Below are 16839 nucleotides of genomic sequence, written 5' to 3'. Positions count from 1 at the left end.
GCGTCAATAAACATTGTTATTTCTCATTCGTATGTAAGATTATAAACAATTCGTTTTCGGTACAATAAATTGAAGTATATTCTTTTTTGAATTTGATACGAACAATTTTGTATGAATCGATGAATGTACCTACTAGTCATTCAATATTTATTATTTAGGTAACTCCAGTTCTCGATCCGATTTATAGAACAAACGTTGTGGGAAGGTGAAATTTAAGGTTTCAACTTAGATAAACCTCTCTACTCCGTAAGTTATTAATATAAAAGCCAGTCTCGATTTATTCAGATTTTTCACATGCATAATTAAAAAGGTAAATGAAGCATGAACAAACTTTTACTCTATATTTATTATTATCTGTTCTATTTTATATCATAGTGTGTACAATGTATCTAAATAAAATATATATAATTTCTCTTTTCGGGTTCATAAGGTTGACTGGAAGAAATCCCTTTAAAGGATAAGTCCGCATGTGTACATTTTTGTTACAGCCTAATATCTATATTAAAAGTGAATGTATAAAAGCATCAATAAATAAACATATAGCTTGTTTGATGGTAAATAATTCATCTAACCAATGGACGTAGGGATAAAAGGGATTGTTAGTAATGACATCTAACAGCCTCATTGCTAGCAATGTAGGGTAGTAGCAAGTCGACCTCCACGCGGTCCCCTGGAAACCATCGTGGTTATTTCTCATGGAATTCTTCGCGATGGGCTAACTGACTTGCTTTCATCCTCACCAATTACCTCTTACTGATACCCCGCTACACACAGGATAGTAGACTGTTTCGCCCATGATACCCCCCCATGCATTGCCATTTCTGAGGACTCAGATTTTATCCTCTGTACCCTGTAAATTCACGCCATATCCCACCCTTCCAACCGAAACACAGCTATGCAAACACAACTGCTTCACGATAAAAACACGAATGGGACAGAGGTATCCAAGCAATCGACTTTTGTACAAAGTCTCTCTCTGGTCCCAAAACTAGTGCAAACCGGCGGAAGACTATAGGGTTTAGCCGGTTGGAATCCGACAGTACCTATTATCCCTTGAGATGAGTGGGTCTCTACGACGGATTTCCCTATGCATTACAAATAGATGTGTGCATATATTTTACGAAATTTTTGTTTCACACAATTTTTTATGTATGAGGAGGCCTATTAAAAATTAATTTAATATTATTGTATGTATCTCTTTGCGATGGTCTCTGTTTTACATCTTCTTATAAAGACTAATATGAAAATCAACATTATTCTGATGTTAATATACGCAGGGTCATATGAAAAAGAAGAAGCGAAACAAAATACAGTATGAAATGAAAAGGATTCAGTATCTTTTCCTTTTTGGTAATTAGTTATAGAACCCTAAATATAAAAGTGTAAATTATGATATAGCAGACATCATGGAAATAAGATATTTTGAAAAATAAAAATTAATTAATAGAGACTAGATATCAGCTTACTTTGTAGATAAAGCTGTCATTAAATAATTTCATTCGTGAACTTTAGAAGACAAATGTTTAAATATCTTTTCTTTTAGTTTCTCGCTACCTTAATTATTAATTGAAACATATACTACTTTATATTAATACTAGGTATCATTTGTATTTTAAGTGATGTGATGTCGTGTCTAGACATGGATAAGACCACGGACGTAACAAACTGTATCCCTAATTTGTTGCTATTCTTGAGGATTAAGATGTTAATATTTTTGTACTTTATGATTTCACTGTCATTCCCCAGTTTTTAATGCGAAACACACAACATAAAAACATACAAGTACAGCTGCTTGGAGACAGAACTACGTGCGGCAGTGGTTGGTTGTTGATTTTGTGAAATTCTGTTAATTACACGGGATAATGATACTATAAAGACTATGTGAATTTTGTTTTATAAAAAATATAAAACCAAAAATGATTAAACTCTAAAAATGCATTTATATATGTATATATGAATTTATTTAAGTATGTATAAGTAATTTAAAAAGTACGTTTATATATTTACTCTATTGTACTGTACATATATATATATATATATATTTAAAGATCGAACATGATTTCGTGCCTCCAGTCAAACTGTTTATAATTACTCTTTTCCATCCAAATGTTGCCTAAAAGAGATCGCTCTTAATGATAAGGCAGCCCATTGTGTCCTTAGTATAATCTTTTTTTGTAATTGTTTGTATTTATAATAAGTTTACCAATGTAATCTTATGGAGGTGAATAAAGAGTATCTACCTATCTATCTATCTAAACTCTAAAAATTACAAAAGGTTTTACTGTATCTCTAAATTAACATACTGGCAATAATGTTTTGTTTCTTAAGTACACAGAATTAAAAGTAAAATAGCGTTGCAATAGTTTTTCAATAATAGTTATTAATTTAATTTATTTCAGACTCAAAAAGAATGTATACGGTACTTTATTCTATAGATATAATAGAATAATACTGTATTTGATCCTTAAACAGGGATTACTAAGAGCAGGTTGTATAAGTAAGCAGCCAAATAATGAACATGTAGACAACAATAAGGCAAAGAGCCTTGAGCCAATTTAGGTAGAAAAGTTCCATTCCTAAATTGAACCGATATAGAATCGAACTTCGGTGTCTATTATATTATCAATTATTTTAATAACATTTTAACAACTTATACGTTTATATTTATTACTTAAATATATAGTATGAGTACGAAAGAATATCAAGAGTACCTAAAAAATGACAAACGTAAGAGGTTTATTGAATATTATTCAAGATTATTATTTTTCATTTCGTTACAAGTACTGAATTTTTTTATACCACAATGGTGGTAAACAAGCCCTCTGATGGTAAACGTTAAACTTACTTATTAAAAAAATGAATCGTATAATTAAAAATTGTCAATTATCTTACCCACAGTGTCCTTAAAACAAATCACAACATGGAAGACAAGTCCGAAGTGTACATAGAACAAAAGTTTTCCCAACGACATCATTCAAGTCACATCGCAACGTCGGCCGAAACTTCACAGACGCGGCATATTTCGCCGAGAAGTTCGTGGGCGCGGCTCAGATGCTACGTCGCGTAGCCGCCGCGGCTCCAACGTTACTGTCACGCTACGAGCTATGCCATGCCAACTTCACAGCTACGCTACAATCGCCGCTTCGTTGCACATGCGCTCACATTTATGCTTTATCTATTATAGCGGAATGATTCGTTTTATGTTAATATTTTCAGACGGAAGTAGCTTTAGGTAAAACAATTTTATTTCGTAGGAAAAGTAATATAAATCACAAATAAAGAACAAAATAATATTTGCTTTTTAATGCATTTAAATAGAAAATTAAAACTGAAAGATATAAGATTAATTTTTATACAACAAAGGATTTATTTAATCAAGTACCACAGACGTGGCAGTCAAACATGCGTCCCGAGTGACGGTAAATGATTACCATAGTCTATGAAGGCTCGCGGCGTATTTTATTCTTTTGTACGTTTATCGTATAAAACTTGGGATATTACAGCTTTATCCTGAATGATTTTCATTTTTATAAACAAAGTTAACAATTTCATGGATTATTTACTAGAAAAAGAAATCTGTTTTTAATGTATTTAATACATCTAATAATACTATGGACTGGATGTTCTGAGGTACTATGATCAATACAATACAATATTGTACTGGTCAAAGTGATCCTTCAGATGCCTCTTAAAGGATATAGTAAAACTTTTTAGATATTTGCGGTTGTTTTTCCACTTAACATACATATAATAATTAACAGGTATTTATTGTTTGAGCGCGCCGATATTACGTTAATATGAGTATTATTTCCTACGCCATGTCCATAACTCTTGTAACAGAATCAAAATATCGGCATGTTCCAAAACAAATAATCGTGGTAAGAACTCGTTAATTATATATAGCTGAAATTGGCTTGATTGACTGCAACACAACATTACACTTCCTGGTTTCTAGTATTTTGTTATAAAAGATGATAATGAAAATAGAATTGTAGTTACAGTGGCGAAGTGCCAGTGAGGAATGACAAGTGAGGATAAACCAAGTCAGGTCAGTTTTTTTTTATTGATGATAATGGAATAGTAATCCCGGCTGTGCTATCGGTATATGCTTTTGCTGTACCAGCGAGAGATGATAGATAAGAATTGAAACAGGTTAATTAGCATAGGTTGGACGACCGAATGGAGGTTGGACGAGGTGGGAGGAGGTTGGCCGAATACTTTGATACTAAAACTTTATTTTACACACATATATATATATATATATATATATAATTGCTAATGGGGATAATATATATATAAATAATTGCATGGGGATTTTGGATTGGGGATTTTGCCATTTCAACCCCCCCCCCCTTTTTATTAGATCAGTTGTCCTACAGTGACAAATTCATTAGCTATTAACTACGATATTAATACGGGTGGTATGGGAAATCCCAATGAGACTGCGTAGAGGCCGATTGTTAGTCGCAATGGGGTTGTTAGTCCTCATTAATATAAATAATCCCCCTTCGCATCTAAGCGCGTTAAAGTCTTTATTTATTTAAGTATTTAACTTAAATACATTTAGACAATTGCTAAAATTATGACAATGATGAATACACTTAGTATAAAATACGGACTTAACACCATATAACATAAAATTTAATTATAACTACAACGTAATGAGTATATAAATAGAAAAATATAAGGTATTTACATATATATATATATATATATATATATATATATATATATATATATATATATATATATATATATATATATATATATATATATATATATGTATAAAAATAGCAAATAATTTATAAATACAGCAATATAATATAGAATAATGTTATCAGTATAATTTCATTTGTATATAACCTGCTTAGTTATAAAGATATAGTATACACCACGAATACAATTTACATCAATATTAAGAAGAGTAGTTCTATGTATGAGTTAGTTTCTATTTTGATTTAATATTATATACAAAGAGTAAAAATTGTATTTTTCCTTATCTACCTGAACCATCAATATAAAAATCGTTTCTAAACTCCGAGTAACTATTACGTAAATAGAAACTAATAAGTTAGATTAAAGATAAATGATATAGGATAAGCGTGTAGCGGGATTGTTTGTTGTTCAGAAATAATTAATTACCGATTAAACGTATCTTCCTTACTTATATTACAAATGTGAAAGTGTATTTGTTTGTTTGTTCAATTGTTACCTTTCGGCATCTTAACGGCTAGCCAAATCGTTATGAAATTTGTTATATATGTTTGTTATATGGAATGGAGAAGGACATATGCTACTTTTCATTCCGATCAAAGAACACATCTATAAATAAGTAAAATGTGCGGGTAAAAGCTAGTGTAAAAGTAGTAATTTTAGAGAGAGAACTCTGTATTTCTATTATGAATTAATAATTCTGCATGTATAATGCACTATTATTATAAACGTAATCTCTTTCAACATTACCAAAGTTTAACTGCGGTTGCCAACCCGCTTGCCAAGCGTGGCAATTACTGGCAAAACTCCTAGGGAGGCTTATATTTAGCAGTGGACAGATAATGGCTGATGTGATGATGATGATTATAATCGTATTATGTATCATTATTAATATAATAGTATAATATGTTAAATATAATAAAACTTTCATTATGTATTTTAATATTTTGAAAAATAAAATATATACAAGTAATTATTGATCCATAGAGGGCAAAGGGAAGCTAAAAAAAGTTATTGGTATAAACATTCGTAGCAAAAGTTTTGGGCGTTAAGCAACCATTTAAGATTTTTTGCAATACTTATTATTTTTAAACTTCTTAAAGTTTATTTAAAGCAAAGTCTACGTTGAGATGTTTAAAACTCTGCATTGCAACATACAAAATATCATAAAATCATGATATTTTGTATTATGTAACAATCTCGTATTTAGTATACGTCAATATTTTTAAATAAGTAATGATTCATTAATGGTAATAAAGTTATAATAATAAATGTTTTAAAGTAATTATTATAACAATAAGTGAGTCAACGAAAAGTTTTTCATTCATTTATTCATTCAAGTATTAAGGAAGACAACAACAAGGCAGATAGTCTGGGGACAATTTGAGTAGAAAACTTTGATTTCTAAATTGATCCGACGTAGAATCGATCTCGGGATATCTATTATCTTAGTTATTTGACATTTATTAATAAGAAAAAAAGAGTGGAATATAAGTATATATTTAATAGAATGATATATCTGTTGTATAATATGTGAGTAGATTTTCAAAGTTGGTATACGGGATTTTAGAGGATGAAAAACGTAGATAGATATCAGGGTAAAGTAAACGAAACTCGATCACCTCAATTTTCGATCTGTAAACAAATGTGTTGTCGCTGTAGCCAGTCGTGACTTGTTTACCTTTTACTCTAGTTATAACATAATATTAATATATGGAACAAGTAATGTAAAACCTAAACGAATTTACGCAGTCACCAGATGTGGTATGTATTTATAGCTATAGAGTGAAATTAAAACCATTAGTCGTACGTGAAATTAAGAAATAAACCAATATTATAAACATTTAATTTTTTGTTTGTAATAGGTAAATAAAAAAAAAATTAACAGATGAAAAAAAACTATAGGAAGCTATGTTATTAACGAGTAACATCAGATGTATTTTATTTAAAAAATAAACTGTTCGAATCCGGGGCTGGTCGCTAGTATTATATATATTAGGATAGAAATTTTATATGATAGTTCATTTTTTAAGGAATGTACAATACGACCATGAACAAAGCGGCAAGGTACAGTTAGTCTTGAATATAATAGAATCATTTTCTCAGTTTTCTCCATAAAACTCCTATAGTTTAAGACAACATGTAGATCTTCGAAGTTTTTATGCTTCATAACTTAACAGGCAATTAATTTATACAATTCACCTTAAACGATTATTCTAGGTCCATTTACGGGGCTAAACTCGCGGGAAGAGACTAGTTATGTATAAAAAATGCTAATATGTTTGAAAATAATTCTATCTATCAATGATATACCTACTTAAAAATATAAAAAACCTAATATTATGTTGCTACAACATGGAGGGATCATGTTTACTCTGTGTATATCTTCTGTGTATCCGAAAACAAACTAAGTCCTTTGTCTGCGTGGCACCGGCCTACGGCGGTTTTCTTATCAGGTCGTCCCTTTAGCGGTATATCTACTTATGGGAATAAAGGGTAAATATTGTAAAAATGATAATATTTTTTTAACATTAAATGAACGCTGTTATGTAGGAATATTTTATTTTATATTCTGAGTTGCAACATCTGAAAGGCACTTTTTTCAAATATAACTCGTGCAAATAGCGTTCTATTTACACAACGTTCACCTTTCTACTCATATCCAGAACAGTTTTCAGTATAAAATTTATTGAAGAGCACTATAAATCTTTTGAAGAATTAAAAACAAAGCGTCAGAGATAATAACGATTTCATTTAACTGTCGATTATCGTTCGTAATCGATATAAGAGCTTGTCTCTAAAATAGATTTAGCCATATAGATTTTGTGTGTTTTATAGAATAACATGATGTTTCTATAGCAGTTTATATATTAATTTTAACAAAAAAGTCTACTATTTTATAAATTTAAAATAACATTACGTATATAATTAAATATTTAATTTAGGAACACACATTTCCTGAATTAATTTGAAAGATAATAATTAGATTTAACCTATGACATGAATTATTTGTATGTATATTAAGTTTTGTATAATTTAACTTCGTATTGATTATAACTATATATTATAACTTATAACATAATTATATATATATATATATATATATATATATATATATATATATATATATATATATATATATATATATATATATATATAAGTTTTACTCGTACCTGTCTACTACTGTACTACTACTGTCTGTACTAAATACTACGTATACAGAAAAATTCATACGACCGATAAAGCCGTTAAGGCACAAAAAGTAACAGACAAATAGACAAACTCATATGTTTATAATATTACATAGTAAAGACCAATAGGTATAATAAACAGTATTATATTATCTCTAGTATAGTAATTCGTTGGTGAATACTTAGATATATAGCTAAACATTAATTCGGAAAGGTTTCTTGGATTTTTTCTATTCTTGAAGCTCTAGATCTAAAATAGTCGTATTTTTACATCTTATATTTCATAGAAAAGTAGATGTTAATAAAAGGACTTCGTGAATGGAATAATAACAATGTGTTTATTATAAAATTAGCATTTGTTTCATTAAAATATTCAAATTTAGAATGTTTACAACAAACATTTTGAAATGTTATTTTATTGAAAATCAACAATGAAAAGTACTAGTTACGTTATTTCAACAATCAACAGTGTCGAATCGTTAACATTCTCAGACAATATTTATTAATAGATAATACATATTATTTTTTTATATATCATTATAATATTATATACAGATATGTCTTAGATATGATCCTAGACGGAGAAGTATTCCGTAACTTATTGAATTTTAAAGAAATGTACTCTTTTGTTTTCAAATTCATGTAGAAATATCACGATTTTAATTCTAAATTTTACAATTTAAAATGATCTATTTCAATATTAGATAACTACGATGCCCAACGTGTAAACCGAAAATTTCATCAAAATTAATATAAAAGTTTTGTAATTTAATCTAGAAGTTATTAACACGTTGAAAAGAAATTTAAATATTTATTTTCTCTTAGTATATTTTAAATAAGATATAAAACTTCTATAACTTTCCAATTGTTTTAAATTTTTTTCTAGAATATTGTTTTGCATCTATAAAAAAATTGAAATTACAGGTATATCAAAATTTCAAAACTCTGTAAAATTATCTAAATTAAATATATTTAATATTATTATGTCAAATGTTTAAGCACAAAATAACTTTTTATCAAATTACTTTAACACTGTTGTATTTAAAAATTACAATATATATATATATATATATATATATATATATATATATATATATATATATATATATATATATATATATATATCATCTTTTTCAACAATAACATCTGTTATGTCAAATAGATGTTATTGTCCAAAAAGTAAGTTAACGAGATAAATGTGACTTCTTGACTAAACAGAATAGAGAGAGGCCTTAGTCTTGGAGTTACCAAGACAAATAAGTATAATAAATGTACCTATATTTCAAGTACATTAAAAATAATACAATTTTTATTATGTTTGGAGAGTAAAACTCTAATTTAAATTATTATATTAGAGATTTAAATTATTATATTGTCACTAGGACACGCCCTGACTTCGCAATTTTTTAAATTATTATTAAAATTATTCGTAAAAATAAATAAATTAAAATATAGCCTTATATAGGTGATATTTGCTGATAATGTAATTTTTTATAGATGAAAGATTTTTAAATATCTGTTTAGTATTTTTTTAAGTTTATCCATTATACATCGTCATACATCCAAAAAGTTAAATCTTTATAATTTTAGGTAAATTTCGTGCACTATATTAAGTGTGGCCAGTGCGAGCCAATACCTACAATTGGGTATACAAGAATTCTACCGGGTCAGACGCATGGGGCTCTGACACTCCAGAACTTGGTTGCTATCTCCTTTATTATAGCAGTATTGAATAAACTGGCTCACTCACCATATGTACCGATATGCCTTCACGCAGGCTGGCCGGCTGAACAGCAATAGTTCAAAGATGGAGAATGCGTAGCATGTGTGAACTGTCTCGTACCTCAAGACACTAGAATCCACACACTTCATCAGTGAATAGTACAAGTATCCATACAGTTTTGTTCACAACATAAAACAGAAACGTTCAGGGTGCAACTTGAATGTAAGTACCGACTTTTTAGGTTTTTATAATTTTTTTATTAGAACATGGCAACGAGAGAACTGTGAAACAGAAACTCGCGCGTCGGATTCACAGAACCGCGGCGAACGAACGGAGCGTTCCTATTGGCTGTCGCCTCGCTATCGTCGGGCATGCGCAGAAAAGCCGCTTAGATATTCCATGCTGATTTGAATGAGCCTGTAGCGACACCTACTGCAATATGGAATCGCAACCAAGTTACGGCCCAAACAATATTTTTCATATAAGATTTACGTAGTAGAGACAAAGTTTATTAGTCAAGCAGTTGTACAGATATGTCTTATACACATACTGTTCATTACTTTTATTATAGTAACTAAGTATACCAAAAGAACAATAATAAAATCAAAAAGTAAAAATTTTTGGCCAAAATTTGCTAGGAAGATTTAACATAGACAATGAGAATTAATTTAGTGATTTTTAGAACTAAAACATATCAGTCTTTTTGTTATGTTATCACTAATTATCACTAAAAAAGATTAAATTGATTTAAACAAATATTAAAATCTAATTTATAGTAACTCAAAAACTGGTGTCTATTTTATTATAGTTAATATAGCGAATTATGAGACAAAGCTTGATCTTTCTATTGTATGGAGTTACGTAGACTGCATCCCTATAGGGTCGGAAATCATTTCTTCTGGCGTTTTCAAAAAGTTATTGTTCAAAAACAGATAACCTTTTTCGATTTAAAGTTCATAATTTGAATCAGAACTAACTTCAAATAACAATAAAATTTTAATGACAATTGGAACAAATTAAAACAGAATGTGATAATATATAAAAATAGGTACTACTTCAATACTACTTATACGTAACCTAGTTTTTGAAGTTTTATTTCATATCGTTACATTCCGTTTTGATGAAATTGTCAGCGAGTTTTGGTGCAGTAAAATTTAATAAGAGCCGCCGGTGACTGCAAGTGGTCACAATGTGCTGTTAGCCTCTATTATAGCGGAGGCCAAATATTCATTTAATTATGGGATGGCGGACCGCTATAATTACAGTAATGTGTTAGTTGAAAATAGAACTAAATACGCTTCAAAATACGAGAGCATTGTTAATTATTGCAAACGAGGTATTTTTCATATTTAAAAATAAAATATGCTAACGATTATAAACCCTAAAAGGGTAGTCAGAGATATTTGTACTCTTGTAGTTATACTATTTGATATGTTCACATTTCTCCAAGCATATTAACTAGAAAATATCGTGGCAGGAGGCGAGCCTACGGCTGTTATTAAAGATGGGTTGAAAGGAAGTATCCAAAGCCGTAAATCTATTCAAAATAGAAGTTTTGTCATTGGTGTTTTATTAATATTAAAATAAATAAAAGCTTTATTTATTGTTAATAATAAGCTCAAACGATTTAATCTAGAATTTGATTAAGTAGAAAATAAAAAAAAAATAGTGTTCTAATGTTGTTTGCTGTTTTATATTATAATTCCACATAATACCTAATGTAAAAAAGTACGGTGACATGATTTTGATTATTGGCATAGCGTTATCTAGTCCCAAATTAAGCTGAGTTTGTAATATGACTATTATACAACACTACATTTAGAAATATAAAAACAAATCTATGAAAATATACACAAACATGTGAAATGATCATTTATTTCACTGGTATTGTAACCAGTGAAATAAATGATTCAAACTATTTTTATAGAAAGGAAACATATTCCAGACGAAATCTAATAAATGAAATAGATTTTATGTTAGAGTAGATATCGAAAATAAACTTGACTATCTCGCTGCCCAGTGGACACGGCAGTTTTGTTTGCGTTTAATTATTCTGCGTGATGGAAACTCCAACACAACGCACACTTTGTATATATGCTTTATACCCCTGTAGATAATGAAATGTTTGAGCTGTTAAGAATTTCTGGTTGATAATCGGCACGTTTTAAATAAACACCGGTTTAAATATTGTGGATACGTACCTGTTTGAGATTGATAGACATAATAATGTACAAACAAGTAAAAAATTTAGGTATAATACCTATTATAGACTGAATATTAAAGGTGAAAATTCAAGAATTAGTACATTACTGAAGCGGTCAGCAACTGAGGCATTGATGGACGAATGTGCAAATGTGGACTGAGGCGTAGCCAAGGCACACATACGTGAGTCCATCAATGCCCAGTTGTGGTCAAGGCTTGTATAGTACTTTTCTCAAACAATGCGCGGAAATCAAAAACACAATTTTACTTTTTAAGTTCAATGACGAATAACGAACAATAATAATTTTTCACGCACCATAATGTTCCTTTGCTTTTTTTTTCAATAAACAGCTTTCTATTTGCAAGCCAGTTCGAAATTTAAATAAAACCTTGTATAAGTTATCTCCTTGGTAGCCATGTTTCAAAGTAAAAGGTCATTCCATTTTTAAATTACAGAACAGATATAAGTTTACATAGTAATTTATCTGGCCGCAAAACACGACAGATATGAATTTTCATACAACTTTTGCCGGCCGCTGCCCGCATGTATCTGGCCAGTCCGGCAATTTTGATTTATCTTGAAGAAGATTGTCAAAATAATGCTCATATTTCCAAGCATGTTTGAGAAAATAGTTATTACACATACGTATTTTTTTTAAATCATAAAAAGCTCCTTTCATAGTAATTGAATAACAAAGTGGATTTTAATACATTGTCATTTATGTTTATATTTTTTCAACACTTTTTTACATCTAAATTTCAAAGTTTCAATATATGAATAAGAATTTCATTTTATATTTAAAATTTTATAGTATTGTAAAAACTTTTAAACAATTAATTTAAAAACACGAGTATGTTTTAATTCTTGAAAAATTGAAAAATTTACTTTGAAATTTATCTGCAGATACTGCTTCCAGTATATGCCGATAAATTAGTGTTAATGATGTGTGTATACTATGCCGTGTGGTCTTGACATAGAATGGGCTACCGCTTCCTTTTCTGTGGGCGTTGTAAGAGGCGACTAAGGGAACTTAATAGTCGAGGGATAAGCAACAGCGTCCTTCTTAAAACACCACCATAGCCTAATTGCCGTTGCCAATCTGCTTGCCAAGCATAGTAACTACTGGCAAAACTTTTTAATTGCGGGGGGTCTGTGTTCTGCAGTGGATCGTTAACAGTTGGTACGGTGATGATGAACGATATTTAAATCAGAAAAGAACACAAACATAATTTTTCTAGAAACTTACTAATATTTTTTTAATTGTATTGGTAGAACTTAGATTATATAGATAGAGCATCTAGTCTCAAAAACGGGTAAATTTTTGTTAGCTAATTGTCAAATTAGCTAACTCGTTTTTTTATTAGTGTTCTATATACTTACACACTTAATATATCTTGATGTATCTATATTTAATATAACAATGAAACCAGTGTTTGCACATTAAAAAGATGCAAAAATTATAAAACGTAAATTGTATGAAAAAGTTGACTCACTTTTCTCGAATCATTCGTATGTAGATATTCTATCTATATAATCGAAATAGTAGAATTATCTTTTTAAAAGTATTTTATTAGAGTTCTATATTTCTTATAAAGAAACTAAGAATAAGTACATTTATAAAATACACACTGAAATAGTAAATTATATTACCTTATATGTTTAGAATATTAACCACTGCATAAACGTAAATGTTATATACATACATACATACAAATCTGTCACGCCTGTCTCTCATTGGGGTAGGTAGAAATAGTGTACCGACAAATTTCGATTTATTACTTATTACATATTTCTAGGTTACTTTTAAAATTGGCGAATAACAAAAGTTTTTTTTTATTTATTTTTAAATTTACCAATACTATGAGGTAATCGGGTTATTTTCGGCAAACGATAAGAAGACAGCAATTTTACTATCATGCCACCAGATCACGAAGCGACATCTCCTTAAACGAGTATATGAACAAAACAAAACATTATGTGCCCCTGAAGGCGGTTGACCCGAGATATTGAACCAGTGAACTTAAATGAACCGGTATTCGAGAAGCCAGTTCTAAAATCAACGTTTCGACATACGAAGCGAATGGAATGTGCAGTTCGGTGAAACGTTTTATTTTCGCTAGTACGTTATAAAGTGCAATATTTTTTATTCATACCGTGAACAATGAATATTCGTCGAAAAAATCTTTTCAAGAACTGCTATATTCTGTAACACTGTTTTGTATTTGTGCTCGTCATAAATATATTTATTAAGTTATTATTAATGCTCATATTTGAATATTTTACACTGAGAAATTTAAGTACAATAGAAATTTTGCATTGTGTAATCTAGACTTTTATAAAGTACTTAAACCTATACATTACAAGAGACAACCAATTAAACATGTATAAACGTAAATTAGTCATCATCATCATATCAGCCTTTAACAGTCCACTGTTGAACATAAGTTTCCCTCTTGGGGGTTTTGCCAGTACTTCCTGTGCTTGGCAGGCGAATTGGCAACTGCAGTTAGGCTTTTAGAGATGTTCTAAAAGGGACGCTGCTGACTAGGGCCATCCTTTGCCCTTATGACACCCACGGGAAACGAAGGGTGGTCCATTTTATACCGGGACCACATGGTCGTAAATTAGTATAAAAGAATAAAAAATACGTGATACGAAGATTAGTAAACAAGATTAGGTAAGTTTATATTCATAGAACGACGTAGAAAATTTTAGTCAAATGTAGTCCAGAAGTGACAAAATGCTTTTAAAATTCTCATAAAATGTCTATAGCGCGTTTACTTTAAACATAAATAAGTAGAGAATGATTAACTCATTTAATCTAAGTTACTCTACCGTAACATTAACCGCTCCGTACATTAGTTAGCCGTGTATCAGTGTGATCGACTATCTATTAGAGAGATCTGCGGAGATCAAGTAACAAGAAGACTCATTAATCTGTGTACGGTATTGATCAACGTGAGTATTCGTTATTCATATCTATTCTGATAAATTGAGTCTTATCATCATCGTCATTTCAGCCGTTAATTGTTCAGCCATTAAATATAGCTAAATATAGTCTTTCTCCATAGACCACCATGAGAAACAATCCTGATTTACCTGTATCTACTAATTAATAATGGTCAACTATTGTGACTTTAGCTTGAAGTCTAAACATATGTAAGTTATTATCTATGGATATAAAAAAATTCATAAAGATAATAAAAATATATAATAGAAAATAAAAATAATAATAAAAAATAAATATATGATATAAAGAGTAAGACAAATTAGCGTTTTTTAATCTCTGCCTACCTCAATGGAAAATAGGCGTTGTGTAAGAAAAATATTATTTAGTTATTAGTACAATAATTATGGTATTTTAATGATTTTAAACAATTGAGATTTCCCCTTTATCTGTATTAAATTGATATTATACTCAATTCATTATGTATATCGGTTAGGTATCATTAGAAAGGAAAATTAACAGCAAGGAATACAAAAGCATTTGCAAGTATATTCCAACAGATGTTGCTCAATATACCTTTTCAGTATTATTAGTAGGCTACCAGTTGCTTGGTCCTCTTTCGAGGACAAAGGTTAATGTTACTGCTGATAAGGGTCAAAGAGTTAATAATAAACCATTGAACTAAATTTAGTTACGTTAGTATCTATATAGATAGATACTAACGTAACTAAATTTAGTTCGGTACAATCTGTACAGACAGATAACAATTTATACTGTAATATTTATTTGGCTTTAGTGAATTTCATTAATTTACTGGAAGACGAATGTAATTGCTTACTTTTTGTTATTACCTTTACTTTGGAGTCAGAATTAAAGCAATAGATTAGAATGAGTATGGCAATCTCGTGTGTGGGCACCTATATTAGATTGGCTCGAGTAAATTTGCTCCGTGTCCAAATGAGTCGAACTCACGGGACAGGCGCCGGCTTTCAGCTTTCAGCTTTCATTAAAAAAAGAAAGGAATGCGTGTCGCATTCGAATTTCTACATTTTTAGGTGTCGTTGGTACGAGAAGCTGTTTTTTTTTTTATTTTCTCTTTTGCACTAGAGCAGAGCATAGTTGAACGAGTTTCAGTCATAAAACCGACCGAACTTTATGGTTTCACTGCTTCACGCTTCCTAAAGCACAAAGACCTTTTCTCTGCTCATATAATGCTGTTTAAAGAAAACGTTATTTAAAGACAGCGGCAATATAAAAAGAGACACCAGAAGTACTTGTTTGTATAAATATTTATTATCATAAACACTTAAGTGCTACTAGTATAGTGTGCATCAAAATCGTAGGTAATTTATACTAGGATTATAAATATAGAAGTGAGTTTATTTATTACCTCTTAGCGCCTTAACTTATCACTATTAAATATTATACATGAAAAGTTACTTTTTATCCCGAACAGTGAGCATAATCCTGGTAACGCAGACGTAATCATAGTAAAATTAGTTAAATACTATATATACTTTTATTATGACTTACATGTTTATCAAATTTGAAAATTACAATAATGAATAGGTTCATTTCATGATGAATGAGAAAGGATTACCTTTAATCATATTTATTACTTTACTAACAATAGAAAATACCTCCTACCAATAACCTGCTTAGAGGTCATGCTTACAATTAATTCGTTTATTAATAATTGAGCTCATTTTAATTAAATGCGAATAAATGTCATTTCTTTAAGTTTTGCAATCGAAATTAATTGCATAATTATAATTTTACATTAGAATAGATACTTAAATTAGAATTATATATATATATATATATATATATATATATATATATATATATAAATATCCTAATTCATGTGAAGTCTCGGTTATTACATACGACATTAGTAGTAGTAATCCTTACTAATATTACAAACGTGAAAGTGAGTTTGTTTGTTCTGTGTTAATTGGTGGGCATGTACTATATGGGACGGAGAAGGAGATAGGCTATTTTTATATCGCTCAATGAATATATCTCGGTGACGCAAAGAAATTGCGGGTATACGCTAGTTATA

The 16839-nt window shown here is 29.7% G+C and overlaps 1 protein-coding gene across 2 annotated transcripts in view; it reads right to left on the bottom strand.

Moving 5' to 3' along the window:
* Positions 1-16839, bottom strand: part of LOC113519033 (lachesin-like) — a 124302-nt gene that overhangs the window by 38640 nt on the left and 68823 nt on the right. The window contains exon 1 of one of the 2 annotated variants that reach the window (XM_026904078.3): positions 2893-3077. The exons of the other annotated variant lie outside the window; for it this stretch is intronic. Coding sequence (XP_026759879.1) covers positions 2893-2974 — 82 coding nt within the window. The 5' untranslated portion in view covers positions 2975-3077. Of the gene's footprint in view, positions 1-2892; positions 3078-16839 lie in introns of those variants that run through there. 2 annotated transcript variants of the gene reach the window in all.

This window comes from Galleria mellonella, unplaced genomic scaffold, assembly GCF_026898425.1.
Source record: "Galleria mellonella isolate WM207_F2 unplaced genomic scaffold, CSIRO_AGI_GalMel_v1 utg165, whole genome shotgun sequence".
NCBI lineage: Eukaryota > Metazoa > Arthropoda > Insecta > Lepidoptera > Pyralidae > Galleria > Galleria mellonella.
The sequence above is the reverse complement of the archived record's forward strand: the minus strand, read 5'-3'. Positions and strand labels throughout refer to the sequence as shown.